The sequence below is a fragment of the Haliotis cracherodii genome, unplaced genomic scaffold, assembly GCF_022045235.1.
Source record: "Haliotis cracherodii isolate W230 unplaced genomic scaffold, xgHalCrac1.p SCAF_9, whole genome shotgun sequence".
In the NCBI taxonomy this organism is placed as follows: Eukaryota; Metazoa; Mollusca; class Gastropoda; order Lepetellida; family Haliotidae; genus Haliotis; species Haliotis cracherodii.
The window spans coordinates 48,508,759-48,526,106 of record NW_027266343.1 but is presented as its reverse complement, the minus strand read 5'-3'; the positions used below and the strand labels follow the sequence as shown (position 1 = coordinate 48,526,106).

The 17,348-nt window shown below is 37.3% G+C and overlaps 1 protein-coding gene across 2 annotated transcripts in view; it reads left to right on the top strand.

Annotated features, from left to right (window-relative positions):
• Positions 1-7,119: 7,119 nt before the first annotated feature.
• The window catches only part of LOC139452952 (inositol polyphosphate-5-phosphatase A-like), a 157,067-nt gene continuing 146,838 nt past the window's right edge, over positions 7,120-17,348 (top strand). For both annotated transcript variants that reach the window (XM_071234574.1, XM_071234573.1), the window contains exon 1: positions 7,120-7,341. In XM_071234574.1, the coding sequence (XP_071090675.1) occupies positions 7,279-7,341 (63 nt within the window). In that variant the 5' untranslated portion in view covers positions 7,120-7,278. The remainder of the gene's footprint in view (positions 7,342-17,348) is intronic.

The window sequence follows — 17,348 nt, the reverse complement described above, 5'->3', positions numbered from 1 at the left end:
TTTTCCATTTGAATATATTTATAATGAGGCATATCAATTTTCAGCTTTTCTGTATGACGAACTTCTGTCGCAATGATGTTGGATAAATGGGTATGTCCTGCATGGCTTCGCACGATGATATTTCCGAAAAGCAATTACGTGGTTCAACAATGAACCTTTTCTATTTTTTGCTATTTCTCACCCAGCAATATGTATGTGCATTCTTTTGTATCAGGGATTATGAGTCTTTAACACTGAAACCTCGTTATACCAGAAACCCTACCTTCCTGTCCACCCTGTTGGTCTCTATATTGGTACAAAGCGATACTTAGTAACTATGATTTATTTCGGACATTTGTGAATCCATACAATTTGACGGGCACGAATCCGTCCGGATTAATGGGGTTTCACTGTATATGCGTCTGTATTATTCATAATACAACCCCTTTCTAACTGACTGTGCGGTACAAAATTATTTTAAAATATATTTCATTAGATAAATGATTGGCGTTCAATGTTGTTTGTGGTGACAAAACAAGCTTCATAAGTTCGTGAGTGTCCATATCCACCCCAATAATGTGTGTCAAGCAATATCAGTCGCGTTTGAGTGGGTGAGTATGGTTTTACGCCGCATTTAGCAATATACCAGCAATATCACGGCGGGGGACACCAGAAGTGGGACACCAGAAGTGTATCCATGTGGGGGTCGAACTCGGGCCTTCGGCATGACGAGCGAAATCTGTACCCACAAGACTACCCCCACCTCCCCCAAATGGACATCTGTATTAATGTATACATGTATATATAAAGTAGATAAGCGGTACAAGACTGCATTTTGCTATGCATAGTTGCGTGCCTTGGCCGTGTCCGGATCTGCTTTTCAAATGGGTTTCAATTCCAGATTTTTCAAAATTCGTATCCTAGCCAGGTCTTTCAGCATTGTATCCGAACTTAAGTGGTAGACACTTCAGTCGTCCTCCCACAGCTGGCATGCCATGATATGACTGAAATACTGTTCAAATCGGCGTTAAAATCACTCACTAACTCCCTATATATGTCTTTCAGTATCATAAGCATTTAACCTATACATAATTTTGTTTACTCAGACCTAACCATACAATGTGTCGAAGTGTTATCTCATAATAATATGCACTTACACGTACGTTTTAGAGCAATATTTTATAGTGGCATTGAACATCGTTGATATATGCCGATATTGGAATAGATCATCTTCCCGAGGCAAAAGAGTTAACTGACTATAAAACTGGACTTTTACAGTCAGTTAACTCCCTTGCCTCGGGAAGATGGGAATAGATGTGAATGCTGACATAGCAACATAGCCCCAATGCGGTGCTGTAACCCCTCTGTTTGTGGATCTGATCTGTCTATGTTATACGTGTGTACATGAATTACGGAATTAATATTTGTATGATTTGTTTGTAAATATATCGTAACAGAAACATTTACACACGATATATATATATTTTTATGTTTTGTTGAGAAATATTTCAAAAGCTGAAAATATACAATTAATCAACTTATGTTTTTATATAGAAACTATTTCGTCACGTTTGTCAAAATAAATGTTGATTTTATTCATGTTTATATACAGTTGATGTATTGAAGGATAAGTCTGTGAGTGTAATAAACACCTACATGCGTACATTTACAAGCACAAGACATTGTTTTGGTGATGTTTTTTAATGCGAACAAGAGTTGTGTGTTTAACGCCCATTTCAGCGCGGCGGTCTGTAAATAATCGTGTCTGGACTAGACAACCCAGTGATTGACGCCATGAGCGTCAACCCACGTAACTGGAATACGACCGATGCATTTAGTCGCCCTTGACCAGAAGAACGCGGTGAGGGGGACCCATTCCGAAAAGGAATCACCCTGGGGAGACAAGCGTGAGCTACTTGAGACCCATCTTGACCCAGGTGTGCGAGTAACTGTAAAAATATCACTGCATATAATCATGATCTGTTATCCTACTGAGGGAGGAAAACCCAACGTGACATGCTTCTATCTTAGATGTGTTTCACAAGCAATGGTATTTAGGTTACAGACCACAAATAACAATCAACGCAAATCCGGAATTCAAAACTATGTCCCATGGATCCTGTCACCGCTAAGGGAAGCAACTCTGGAAAGTCTAATTACAGTTGCTTAGCCATTATTTTATTCTGTGGTGCTGAGCATGAGCGTGCATATCAGGTTTATCAACAAGGATCAATATCCAGAATAGGAAGCCAAGGATTGAAGAACATGATGTCATTGGAAACGGAGGCAGGGGGCATCTACCCGAGCCAAGGGAGTTAACTGACTATAATAGTCCAGTTTCCAGTCAGTTAACTCCCCTGCCTCGAGACGATGCTGAAGGGGCAGAACTCGACAAACTGTCCGTCCTAGCAGGTTTGATTCTAATCTAAACCCACTTATTTGTCTGCTAAAGTAGTTCTATTCAATGAAAACATAAATGAATATACAGCCAAGAACAAAATTACAACAGCTTCAGTTATCGAAGATTTAACTTAGTTTCATAAATAAGCAGCCAATTAAGAGAGGTTTTTTTCAGATCATTTATGTTTTTGGCCTTTAAACATTTCTTTGTTCGTGGGTAAATGTAACCAGTCGCAATATGTTTGTGGTAAGAATAATCTTTAGTGGATAGTGGGACTTGTCTCCAGCAGAGATTGAGTTGTATAATATCTGGCTTCAGATTATCATCGGCCGGCCTCCAAAGGTGAACTGTGGGCACTTAAGCAGAATTTTGACACTGACAAGTACATGATTTAACAAAAGAAATTCTCAAAATGTGTATACGTGTTCTGATGTTGATGATATGAACCTTTCAGAGCTTGATGTGGTATTTGTGTTCCAGGTTTGTTAAACATGATCTCTAAACATTAACAGGCGGACAATATAGCTAAAGTTATGATGACGGCTACGATCGTTCACCGTATATGTAGGCCTATGTGCCAAGCCGAGACTTGATTAATTAATTACAGGTCTCATTGCTATAGAGGGAATATTGGTGACTGCAGAATAAAACGCCAATTCACGGGTCCCCTGCATGTATGAAGGAACTGAACTGATCTGATACCACTGGGTAACGTCTCCAGTCGGCATGAACATTGTTTAATACCAAATAAAGCGTCGTAAAATATCCCATCTAGATGGCCAGCGCGCTCCTGTCAAAGGTTCTTCACCCATCACATGATCCTAAGTAAGTAGGTAAGTATGTGCAGCAGGTTGCAGATAAAGACCAACATGTGCAAACAATGTGTAACAGGTTTATTACTAATAGAGTCGCAATTGTGAGAAAACTCTCATACATGCATACATACCATAAGTAAAAAACTTCCTCATACCCCAACTTTACCATCTGGAGTAGTCCAGCACCATGGGGCGCCATGGGGTGGAAGCACAGTAAAGTTCTAACTCTCAGTCACAATATAGTAATAATTAACAGCACGATTCCACTTAGTGAACATTTAGATAAATGTGGAAGCGGCAACTATTTAGTTTTCCGCTATATATGCTAAATTGTTATCGTGAACCTACATTATTTCAAAAAGAGTAACATTTCATTCATAAATACGCGCCTAAGTTAAATGTGAAGGAGTATGTTATTTGTCCATTGTCACCTTGGTATTGTGATATATATATATATTCCTTCGAAAAGTCCATATATGGAAATAGCAGTAGAAATGTTTTCCATCGACTAAGTGTTTGCCTATATTTATATCGGCGTCCTTCTGAAATTTTTAAATTAAAGGAATACTATGTTAAACGTACGTGTATATTTAATGTACACCCTAATATATAACTGACAGCGGTGTGAGTGCAACACAGTTCTGTTCTGTATGCAGAAATCTCCAATTGTTCTTTCCTTGTCAGGTCTTAATAAAATAAATGTGCTCGACTGTATGTGCGTCTCGTTGATACAATTGCTATTGATTTATATCGAGCTGTGTACTGACATTGAATGGCATCAGAAGAAGCAACCATGAGTTACGATGCTATGAGGACAACGGCGGCTACAAAGCTTACTCGCATACCGTAATTCCTTGAACAGACGTCTGCATTAAATACACGCCGAGTCAGTATCGCTAAATGAATATACGCCTGCTTTGAATAGACGGCGCGTCAAAATCAACAAAACTATGCCTCGCTAAACAGAGACATTCCTTTAGGTTAATTAAGTGATTGAGTAAAATGCAATCACCCACATTTCATGCAATTTACACTTGTAATCTTCATGAAAATTAATAGTGTTGACCATAATTAAAAGACAGACGCCTGCATTGAACGCTGGGGTAAGACGTCTCTGAAATAAATAGCCGGCCTGTCGTCTATTCAAGAATTTACGGTACCAATAGAAACAGGATAAGTTCATAGCCCGGATCTGTAGACGATGTAACCATCGGCTGGTGTGACGTATATCCTTGTGTTGGTCATAAAGGAACTAATGGACTCTTCCTGTACTCGACAACATAGTCACGTGCACCCTGCACAGGAAACAATGTTGCTCAATTTCGTACCTATTAATTGCCTTGGTCGAATCTGAAAACAGTACGACCCACTGGAAGGAACATGGTTATTTGACATTACAGTAAACTACGATTATAACGAACTCAAATGGACCACTAATTTCAGTTCGTTATAACCGTAGTTCGTTATAAGCATATATACAGCATAACTACAGAAAATAGTCGGGACCAAAAAGTAAATTCGTTATATCCGTCAGTTCGTTATAAACGAGTTCGTTATAAACGTAGTTTACTGTACTTACAATAGTTTGTCATCCTTGTAAACTGTATTTTGAAATTAATATTTTATCAAAGGTAAGTCCTTGTTGAAATGGTTTTTAATCAGTCGGGAGTTCTTTGTCGATTTTTTTTCTGAACTTGCATAAATTGCAAATTGGAACTTGTTTGTGAAGTAGTAATTCTCTGTTGATATGTAACATGTATAATGCGCATATGCAGGGGTGATGTAACCCTTTAGGGACTAAAGTCAGTGATAATTATTTCCACCCTGCGGCTTCATACATATTGACATGTCAAACGTCACTGTCAAAGTGTCATTTTAACAGTCCTAGTCATGTAGCAGCAAGGACTGTAAACCTGATTTTGTGATGGTCCAGCAACTGTGACAGGAGAACATGATCTTACGTAGACAGGATTCGATGCATATTTCTTGGTGCGAAGTGTAAAGGTTAAATATAGGCTGTTTAAACTAGCATATATTACAAAATATATATGGCTTCTTTTACACTAACATCATGCCATGTACACGTTACCTTTTTTTGACCACTCATAGTGGACATAAACACTATTGTAAGAATATGCTGAAAACAGGAATTATTTTGAAGACACTAGTATGATTTTATTATCTGAGTTCTTATGGCAATATTGTATCGTGTGACTGATTTCAGGTCAAAATACAGATTATATTTGGTATTTGGTCTACTGACCTTAAACACACTTAACGAAAACGAAATGCCTTCACTTTTAAATATGAATAAGCGTGTTAAACGATTTTCCAAATAAGCATAAACATTAATATAAAAACTTGAGGAGGCTCTCGTATTTAATCACGTTCTTTTAAGAAAAGAAAACACTTGGGAATATGTTAAACATCCTCCCATGTAATTAATGAGACATTTCGAGAGAAGATTAAACTACATTTCTATATTTTATTAGCACCGCCCTGTAAAAAAATCTCCCTAGCTTGCACTCGCCAACGCGGCACGCGGTGACAATGTTTAATCAAATGAAAAATAAATTAATTTGTTTTCAAATGTGCTCCCCACGTTTCCACGCATTTCTGTCAATAATTCACATCACTGTGGTAATTTTGGGCCGACGAAAGATCGATATTATATGGACATCTTAAACGAGAGTTCCCTATGGAAGTCAAAAAGCGAGAGTTTTTTTCTTGGATTAAACCCAGGCCATATGTAGTATGTATAGCAATCACATCACAACACCACACAAGTTTGTGTAGACGCCGTCGGTGTCAACGTCTCCCTTCATGCAGAGACACGGTGTTATGTCACTAATGGACTCGATTGATTCAATGTGGTCTGACGGAGACGTCGTACCGGGAGATCAATGGAGTTGTCGCTATGCCACGCGAGGCCGTGGAAGTGATTGACCAATGTCAATATACTGAGCTCAATAAACATATATGAAGAGAAGTGAGCACGTATGTTTATTTTTGTAAAACCAACAATGGGGAGTTTTATGATAATAAACAGTTAAAATGAAACAGTTAGTTCTAGTTGTTTTCAAACTTTGGGGCGGTGGGGTAGCCTAATGGTTAAAGCATTCGCTCATTATTCCGAAGACCCGGGTTCGATTCCCCACATGGGTACGATGTGAAGCCTACTTCCGGTGTCCCCCGCAGTGATGTTGCTAAAATATTTCTAAAAGCGGCGTAAAACCATACTCACGCACTGTTATTAAAAGATAACGTAATTACCGTAAATAACAACATTTATACCTTAACGTTATAAAAGTTTAAGTAAGAAACAATTAAGGTATATAAGGAAAGCAATATTAATGGTGTTACCATGCCATTGCAGCTGGTATGTTTTAACTGTGTATCAAACTAAACGATAAAAATTCCCTTAAACAACGACAGCTGTACAAATAGTTCACCCAAGCGAAACTAATACCGGAACCGAGGCTAATCGTACACTATTTAAGTGTCAAACTTGATTTAAAACTATCTGTTGGCATATATTCACTACGGAGAAAATAAACATTTCGGATCACACAATACAAGATATGTCTTATACAGTAATATAACTGGGCGTGGTGAGGAAAAGATTTATCTATGAATAACTTTCGGAATAATTTGATTACAGGTTTCAAATTAGTGTTATCAAAATCTATGATTATATGAATTAACTTCAGAAACGTGTATTATGTACTTTCTACCAAAACGTGGCATGTACCGGATGAAACACTAAAGACAATGGTAAATTTCAAGCTTCCCACAAACGACAACAGTTGCGTGCCACTCAAACACAAAATCAAAACAAATATGCCACGCCCCCTTCCATGTGCTGGATTAGAGTGAGCTCCCTTTGTTTTTATTATAGATGGCGCTCGTGTGTGACGTCAAAAAGTTCATTAGTGCTGCTGTAATGTCAGCACATGAATGACTTGTTTGGAGCACTGCGTTCTCAGTTATACTATGGATAATCTGTGTTTTGTGTGTATGGATACATTGTAGTTATATGCATGTGTCACATTCTTGTCGGGATATATCTTTCAGTCGATAGACATGGACGAAGAACATCTCGCAGTTCTACTCATCACGGCGAATGTCGGATCCATTTTCGAAGAAGTGAGTATACAGCTAAGCACCATTGATTGTAAACATTCGTGCAACTGTTGGTGCGTGTGTACCGTTCGCACGACAGACCTCCATCTAAGAGCTAGGTTGCATTTGAATAACTGTCTGCTCTATTATCAAGCTAATAGATCCATCGTTATAGAGCCGTATTGTCTTTTATGGTGTGTTGGCATTCCTCAATACCAGACTGGAATGTAATTGCTTTTAGTATACGTCAATAATATAATGTAAAGCTCTATATACATACATCACAGATGTATGTGAAGTGGCTGAGACGTTGATGCTGAAACAAACAGCATAATTTGGCCATTGAGATGGCATATACTGGCTTTAGAGAAAAGTACATAATACTATAATAATAAAAATAATAAAAATAATTATAAAAATAATAATAACAATAAAAATAATAATAATAATAATATTAATAATAATGATGATGATCTAAATCTGAAAATATGTGCAGTGGTATGTTGTATCATGTGTACGAGTCATGACACACCGGTGATTAATATAGTTGTCCTTGGTCATGCTGTTCATCATTTGTGACATGTGAATATATTTTGTTCATGTCACTGTTTTGATATGTTAAAGTCTGTGTAAATATATATGTATATATGAGGGGATAAGCAAGTGCCTCAAGGTCTGCCTGAATAGTGCCAATTAGCTCGTTATCATAATCCCTCATTATATTGCTACTAGCCTTTAGGCTAATCATGCCAGCGTGACACAGTTGACAATTAAAGAACTCAGTTGTTGATAATTAAGTTTCCTACTCGTTACAAGTCATTAATCATGTTTATTGTTTATTGCATATGTATATTTTCAGTGTTTCATATTCATTCTAACAGTGTTAGTATTTTACGCGTTAAAATAGTTCACTACACCAACTATATAGTTACGTCATTATTTAATCCACATAGTCGCAGGGTCAGTGTAATTAAGGGTTATTTCTCTGTAAATGTTGTACTTGAATCCCCACTCACATTGCTTAAAGGGCAAGTTCACACGGAAATGAACCATTTTTTCTTGTACTTTTTCCACATTAAAAGTGTTAACATAAAAGTATCATAGACAAAAATATAAAAACATCATATTTAATTAACATATTTATTGCACTAAAACGATTTATATTTTTCACATTTACCAAGTGTTCTATTTCCATAACAAAAACACCATGGCTTATGCCCCTTGTCATATGACGTCATTGGTGCCAATTGATAAACATTATGACGTCATCATGCTTTGTTAGAGCCGCTTCACGTGGTGTAGGTACAGTTTTTTGATTCTAGCATCTCAGATGCCAGCCAGAATTGTGTTATGCTGAGTCACCACTGCGCCGGAGTGTGTCGTAGACCATGTTGTTTTACCGCAAACTGGTCCTTGATATCTTTTGCGTTGAGAATAGACAGGGACCCAGTTGAATTGGCACCAATTACGTCATAATCTAAGGGGGATAACTCAGGCCTATTTCGCTCGTAAAACGAAGGCCTCATAACGGCATATCACTTTCACACTATTTTGAGCTTCCTACTTTCACTGTGAAAAAAAATGAGTGTATATTTTCAAACACAGATACTAACTAATTCTAAAATTGCGTTTTGTTTAGAAAAAGAAAGAAAGTGATTTTTGCGTGTACACTTCCCCTTTAAGGCCCCAAAGTTAAATAGATCACTTTCAAAATAAGGACAAAACAAGAGCCCTTTTACTTTCACCCTTTTCGACCACTGTAGGGCGGTCGGGTAGCCTAGTGGTTAAAGCGTTAGCTCATCATGCAGAAGACCCGGGTTCGATTCCCGACATGGGCACAATGTGTGAAGCCCATTTCTGGTGTCCCCCGCCGTGATATTGATGGAATATTGCTAAAAGCGGCGTAAAACCATACTCACTCACTCGACCACTGTATGATACATAACCAGTTCTAACGCCCTTGACTTTCATACAATTGTATGAAGTGTTTTTGAACTGTGTCAGTGATGTTGAAATAACAGCTTGAAGTGTGAGGTCAGGTTGAGGAAGATGTGCAGCACAAGTTGGCCGTTAAGAGCGGAATGTAAACAGTGGAACAGAGGAAGGAATACTGCCTACTATAATTAATCGCTGGAGACGGTCTGTGAGACTGCTGGTGATCAGCCAGTGTAAATCTATACTGGCTTCCTCCACTCCAAGGATCCTGCCAGATTACTAGGTCTACATTTCACAGTTCATTTATCTCAGTGATAGCCTCAGCTCATCTCCTGTAAAGACAATGTTATTCCAGTAAGTGTGTGTCTGAAGCCCATGGATAGGCCTTTGGGTAGAAATGGTTAAAAATTAATTAATTATTTTCATTGCTGATACATGACAGGACTGTTCCAAATAGCTTTGTGTATGCAACACAGAGCTGTCAAAAAATAATTGTTTATACAGAGCTCCAGGGTTTCTATTTTAAATGGGTTATTGCATTTTTCATTGGGTATCCAGTATTTTTTCACTCATCTATTCATCACTCTATTGTTTTTTTTCCAAAATTAGTGAACATTTTAAGATTGAAAAAAAATTAAATAATGTTTTATATGTATATATAACTGTTCTAAATATATAGGCTTGACTCAGAAAGTAAATTTGCTGCTAATTGTGTTTCGTAAATTAGCTCCTTTGTATGCAAGCTGAAAGTGTTTCATTGGGTATTTAGAAGTGCTGTTTTTTATACATTTCAGTTTTTCATTTAAAGTATGTGTTTCGGTACGCAAGTTAATTTAAAGTAATTGGGTTTTGAATATTTTGGGGGGGTATTTTACGCAGATACGCTGCTTATCTGTATCTCTGTATATACAAGAAGGACCTATTTCAAATATCATTTTGTACAAGACAGTTTTATGGAAGAGCCAGATAATGTGTGTGCAATGAAGTCAATCCAAATATCATTGGTTTATCATAAAAACAACTATTTTCAGGGGTAGATTAACCATGAGATACATTGATATAGTACAAATATCATTCCTTTGACTTTTTCACTAGTTTTGAACTAACAGACCATTTGTCCCGGCCATGTCTCAGTCTGATTTGTAACAAGTGAAACTATACAATCAAGTTCTGTTTCTTGTCATTTTATGACCCCCTCTCTAATATAATGTATTTTCTATTGATCTGAACCTAAATTGTTTGATAGGCATTACTTAGAAGTTGACGGATGACAAGATAGACACAATTTTTTTTTTTTTATGGATAACAACTTCTTTAATACTGTAAAAGGCGACGTTTCGGTATAGATCCTTATACCGTTGTCAAGCAAGACTGAATGAGGGACATAGTGTAGAATATATATAGCATCTGAACCTGTTTTTTGGCTGGTGATAATTCTAATCCACTCATTTGATATCCAAAATAGTATCATGGTAAATCTATTATTAACGTGATTAAATGTTACTTTTGTGATGTTGTGTAGCATGTTTAAAAAAACACCTTATGAACATGATGAACCCATAATTGTGGATATAATGTAAGGTGAATCAGATATACTGTATTCGACGTAATAAGCACCCAGGGTGCTCTCAAAATTAGAAATAGGGGGTTCTTATTAGAATATAATTTTGGTGAGAAGAAAAACAGTTGAAAGATCGTAAATTTCGTGGTTTATGCTGACAGCCTGAAATGATACAAAAGAAGAGTGTGTGTGTATTACACAACAGATTTATTTTCCAGAATTTAATTGCCCATAATTAAGGGTGCATATAACACACAAGTGTGTATTATACACGAATAAATAAGTTTTGTGTACATTGATCAATCGGAAGGGGTGCTAATTGGTATTGTTCACTAGCCAATACATTGGCAAATAACGCCTTGGGCGCTTATTACATCAAATAGTTTATATATATATCCTGTAATTGATTAGAAATTTTAGAATAAGGTAGGGAGACATCAGAACAGGGTCACCAGAATGCCTCTGTTTTTTGTTTTAATCGCTAGTTCCATGGATTTGTTTTCTGGATTGATTAAAAGGGGAAAAAAAGTTTTAGGAGCAGGTTTCTTTCAAGTCATTGTGAGAAGAGTTATGCATATTCTAATTCAAGTGAAATAATCAAAAAATTGACAAGTCAAAGGTTTCTTAGGCAACACTTTGTCGTTTTGGTTTATGCATTCAAAGGACTGACTCAAAACATCCATGATCATAAAATAAAATAAAATAAAGATAGTTTCAAATTATTTGTTCTGAACACATGGAACAAGTTGTCTGTGTTAACTTTATCAATATTAAAAAATAATTAAAAAAAAGAAAAAGCTACATACTATTATCATTATTATATGGTCCATTTTACCTGAAAACATAAAATTAAAATAGTGTGCCCATGGATCATGTATTGATGTGAATTATTTTCAATGAAATATTTTTTGAGTAAACAGATTGGGCAGGAATAAAAAAGAATAGTTTTCGATATTTTGAAATTTGGTGTTTCAAAAACACAACAGAAATTAACACAAACTGTGCCTTTCCATGCCTTTTGACAAATTATTATTCATATTGATGTTCTCTGGATCCCTTTGATAACATTATGGTTGCCCATATCTGTTTCCCATTGATATTAAAACATTAGCGTTGATATGTTTTGCTATCCAATGATCATGACATCATGAACAGGTTGTTATCCTTATATCTGTGACATTTATGTGAAAGCGTGGCCATGGAGATGTCAAACATGTCAGGAGAGAACAGTGCCAGCAGTGGGTTGTGGAGGAATACTCAGTGAAGAGTCTTACTTCATTATTACCACATTTTCTTGAGTATAGTGTGCATTTTTTCCCCAAAAAACACAGCTGTGTAGGAGGGGATGCGCATTATACACGCCATAATGAGTTTTGATGTTTTTTCTGCCCCCAACACAAAGACTTTACTGTGAGCACGTAACATCAGAAATACCATGTCAACAAATCTGTACTGAAGTACACAATGTAATCCTGTAATTACACTGTCTGGTTATAAAAAGTGTTCATTATATATATATCTGGACTTATGTTTGTAACTTATTTCATTAGTTTTATTCAAATTCCTTTTAATATTGTTTAAATCAATTTCAGCGAAATCATGTGTGAAGTGATCGGAAGATCCCACAACTAACCGTTATTTACAGCATTATGGTCAGATTATCGCTATTGACGCCTTGAAACAAACTTAAGTTGACAGAGAAGGGATTCATATATCTTAAATACCATTCTTTGACTTGTTAAAAGTCATTTTGTTGTAGTTTAACGATTCTATGTCAACATGTAGTTCTCGCGATCGCGTGCGTGGGAGCCTTGACAGTGACTTGTCAAATTGTTCCATGTGGTGTGGTGTAAGGATACGTCTGTACAGTATTGTGTTCCTATATAAGGCCGACAATACATGATTAACAATACCTGTATCACAATACGTATGATACACAGCGTTAGAAACTAACAGTTTTCGTCCACTAGTCTTTATAATGATAACATATAGCAAAACCCTTAAAAATGGCAATTTTCTTCTAGTCCTTATGATACCTTTACCACTGGGCAGTTTGGCAAGGACTATAGGACTAGTGCCAATTTCTAACCCTGATACATTGCATTACATTTAGTTCATTTGTTTTAAAAATGTGTATAATAATAGAAACTGTTTGACAACCAGCTTACACAGATTCTTTATTATTTCCTGGTTGGCTATTAACAATAACATTCACATTTCCCGGTTGGCTATTAACAATAACATTCACATTTCCCGGTTGGCAATAAACAATAATATTCACATTACCCGGTTGGCTATAAACAATGATATTCACATTTCCCGGTTGGCTATAAACAATGATATTCACATTTCCCGGTTGGCTATAAACAATAATATTCACATTTCCCGGTTGGCTATAAACAATAATATTCACATTTCCCGGTTGGCTATAAACAATGATATTCACATTTCCCGGTTGGCTATAAACAATAACATTCACATTTCCTGGTTGGTTATAAACAATGATATTCACATTTCCTGGTTGGCTATAAACAATAATATTCACATTTCCTGGTTGGCTATAAACAATAATATTCACATTTCCTGGTTGGCTATAAACAATAACATTCACATTTCCTGGTTGGCTATAAACAATAATATTCACATTTCCCGGTTGGCTATAAACAATAATATTCACATTTCCCGGTTGGCTATAAACAATAATATTCACATTTCCCGGTTGGCTATAAACATTAATATTCACATTTCCCGGTTGGCTATAAACAATAATATTCACATTTCCCGGTTGGCTATTAACAATAATATTCACATTTCCCGGTTGGCTATAAACAATAATATTCACATTTCCCGGTTGGCTATAAACAATAATATTCACATTTCCCGGTTGGCTATAAACAATAATATTCACATTTCCCGGTTGGCTATTAACAATAATATTCACACTGCCCGCTAGCCAATAGTTTTCTGCTGTACAGTATCCCATCTTTAATTTCTGAAATTTAAAAAAAGAATTGATTCCGGGTTGTAATTTACAGGCGAAAAGTAAGGAATAGCAGTTCATCCAATGAAAGTAGTGTACCAGGATACAAATGGTAACGCATCCGTAGTATCAGGATACGTATTGTATCTTCATCCCACCATATCGTTATCCCTTTATTCTGTACATACCACCCTATCATTGAAGACCACATACTTTTTGTTGCACATGTAATACACCAAGGATGAGAATTTTCCGCAGAATTCAAATTCTGCTTGTTTTTTGCGTTAAGGAACATTGTGGCATTTAGAAAAAAACAAACTAAAACATGTTCATAATAAGTATATTTTGAAATCAAATACAGCAGTTACACATGATGGACATTATAACAAGGACAAAGCTGGTACGACTTAATGACCTTTGCTCAACAAAGATAAATTACCATGTGATGCATGGTTTGAAAATTACACCAATGTGCAGTGGTTAATATCAAAATGACAAATGTTTGATTATCACACTTCTGTTTGCAGCAACTGCTGAGTTGACTTTGCAGATTTATCCATTTTAATATTGCCGAGATTAGGGGCCAGCAGGAGGGCCCATCACTCACACCGTTTCCCTGCAGGAAATCTTTCAGCAATTAGAACTGAATCATTAATGTTAACAGAGCGGTGATGGATTAGCCTGGTGGTTAAAACGTCAACATCCCACTTGAAGGCCCTGGTTCTATTCCCCACATGGGTACAATGTGAGAGACCCATTTCTGGTTCCCTGCCATGATATTGCTGGAATATTGCTGGAATATTGCTGGAATATTGCTAAAAGTGGACTAAAACCACAGTCACTCCTTACAACAGAACTTGGGAAATCTAATACAGTAATACCCACAACAAAATAGTCTCTAGTCAAAGAATCAAATAAGAACTCAAATGAAAGTACAAACTCTCTAAGTTTCATCAATAAAATACTATGGTGTTTACCACTGTCTGTTCTACCCAATCAGATATTTTTGTGGTAAGGTATAGAACCAATCAGAATGCTCAGCCTCTTCTTACAATATCCCCTGGATGTGTAAAAAAATCAAATCTGATAAGCTGTACCAGTATTGGGCAATGCTGGGTGGACCTCGGAAGATCCGGGGTAGAATAGGACTTCAGCAACCCATGCTTGCAGTAAAAGGCGACTATGCTTGTGGTAAGAGACGACTAACGGGATCGGGTGGTCACGCTCGCTGACTTAGTTGATGTATGTCATCGTATCCCAATTGCGTGGATTGATGCTCATGATGTCAATCATTAGATTGTCTTGGGTGTTAAACAACAAATAATGCTGGGGGAACATTCAACATGCTTAGCAGAGTTAGAAACAAACAGTTTTCATCCACTAGTCCTTATAATGATAACATATAGCAAAACCCTTAAAAATGACAATTTTCTACTTGTCCTTATGATACCTTTACCGTTGGGCAGTTTGGCAAGGCCAATAGGACCAGTGCCAATTTCTAACCCTGCTCAGTGTGGGGCTATATCGTGTGACTGTGGTACACATGCATTATGAGACAACAGACAGATTTACAAGCTGTCACGAAGCCTGGTAACTTTATGGGGCCCATAATGCATCAAATTAAGTGTCTCAGTTCTTTAGCATACAGAGAAAACTAATCCATTGTGCAGACACCTGTACGCAGAGTTATCCAATCAGTACGCCACCGCTGTTGAGGTATTACAGGGATTTCTCAGGGCATGCTCAGAGGCCGATATTTGGAGTCTGCAGCAAATGTCAGTGAAAATTCTCAAATTGGAATTACAAATTTCCTGATTCATGTTACATACTAGGAATAACTAATGTTTTGGCTTTGTAGTCACAGGTGATCGTAATTTCGCAAATCAATTTGAGCAAAATAACATTTTTTTCACAAATTGCCTGCAGAGGGCACAACAGAATAGTCTGGAATCCTGCGTAGTCCCTGCATTATGTAGGTAGCTGAATTAGTCTGTGGGCCCAAGCCAAGAAGCATGCATGCACTCTGCAGTGTACTAAATTTATTTTTTATTTTTAGTAGTTTACAAATATGATCTGCTTTGGCAGTGCCAATCTCATCAAAATCAGATCTATGTTCTTGCTGCCACTAGACAAAGATCTGAGGACATCACATTATACAGTTCATGTCAGAAAGACCTTCGCGAAGTTTGACCGACCAATGAAATGACTAACAAAAAGTCGACATTTGCCAATCAGAAAGCAGGTCTCTCAAACAATATGGCACTAGTTTCAAACTGGCCAGTTGATTCAAAATTTGAAAACTGATCAAAAGAACATTCTGGAATAGATGGCTGAGATTGTATGGCAGTGATTCCCACAGGCTATGTAAAGTCTCTTCCGTTGGAATGTTTAGCTCATTGAAATGAGAGATGGATGATGATTTAAGACCCCGTGTTAACCTTTTTGAGGTTGCGTGATTAGAAAATCACATTCCGACTGTCAGTTTCCTGATCTGGTAAGTGAAGCTCTGATTGGTTGATAAAAGGTCATTTTGCCGTGACCTGTAATGGGGTGTTCTCAGATCTTTGTTTAGCCTTAGTGCGATCTCATTAAAATCAGATCTTAATGAGATTGAAGTAATACCCACTCACTGACTGATTCTATAGGATGTTGATTGACCTGCATTTTTTGACAATAAGGCAAGGATTTTGGTGTGGCATTCCTGTGCACAGTGGCGCTGATAACTCCCTGACAGGCGTGAGGGGAAACTGTCAGTGGTGGACATGATAATAGAGATGGATGATTCATGTTAAACCTGTCAGCAGCCCAGCACTGACCTCAACTACCCCCCCCCCCCCCCCCCCTCGATTCTATGTAAGAATAGGTCCCCAGCACCAAGCTTGACTCCCTGTGTGTATGGACATTGGTAATAGTGATGGATGCTTCATGATAAACCTGTCAGCAGCCCAGCACTGACCTCGCAATCCCCCCCCCCCCCCCCCCCCCCCACCCAGATTCTATGTCAGAATAGGTCCCTAGACTAACATCTAGTCTCTGAAATGAACATATCGTACAGAAAAAACAGTTGTTCAGTTATCTTAATAAAAATATAATAAAAGGGAGCCCAGTGACTCTCTTCATTTTCAGATACAGTAATCTAGACTTGCCAAACATTATAGACTTGCATGGGCTGTATTTGATATATATTTGTATCAGGGTCTGTAAGACAGACTAAATAGGTCCCCAGCACCAAGGCTTGTCTCCCTGTGTGTATGGATATTGGTAGTAGTGATGGATGCTTCATAATAACCCTGTCATCAGACAAGTAGTCATTCCTCCCCTCCCCATTGAGCACGATGCTATCACTGACTAACACTTAGTCTCTGAAAATATATAATATTAATTGAAACAAGCAACTAAATTCAGTCTGAACCTGTGGAAAATCTAGACTTGCTTCATGTAGGTCTATAGCATTACAGTAAGGGTTGGGTGGTAAGGAAATATTATGGTTCAGGGACTGAGATAGACTTGACCACAGAGTAAAATGATGGCTGGGCAACTTTATTTAGACTTTGC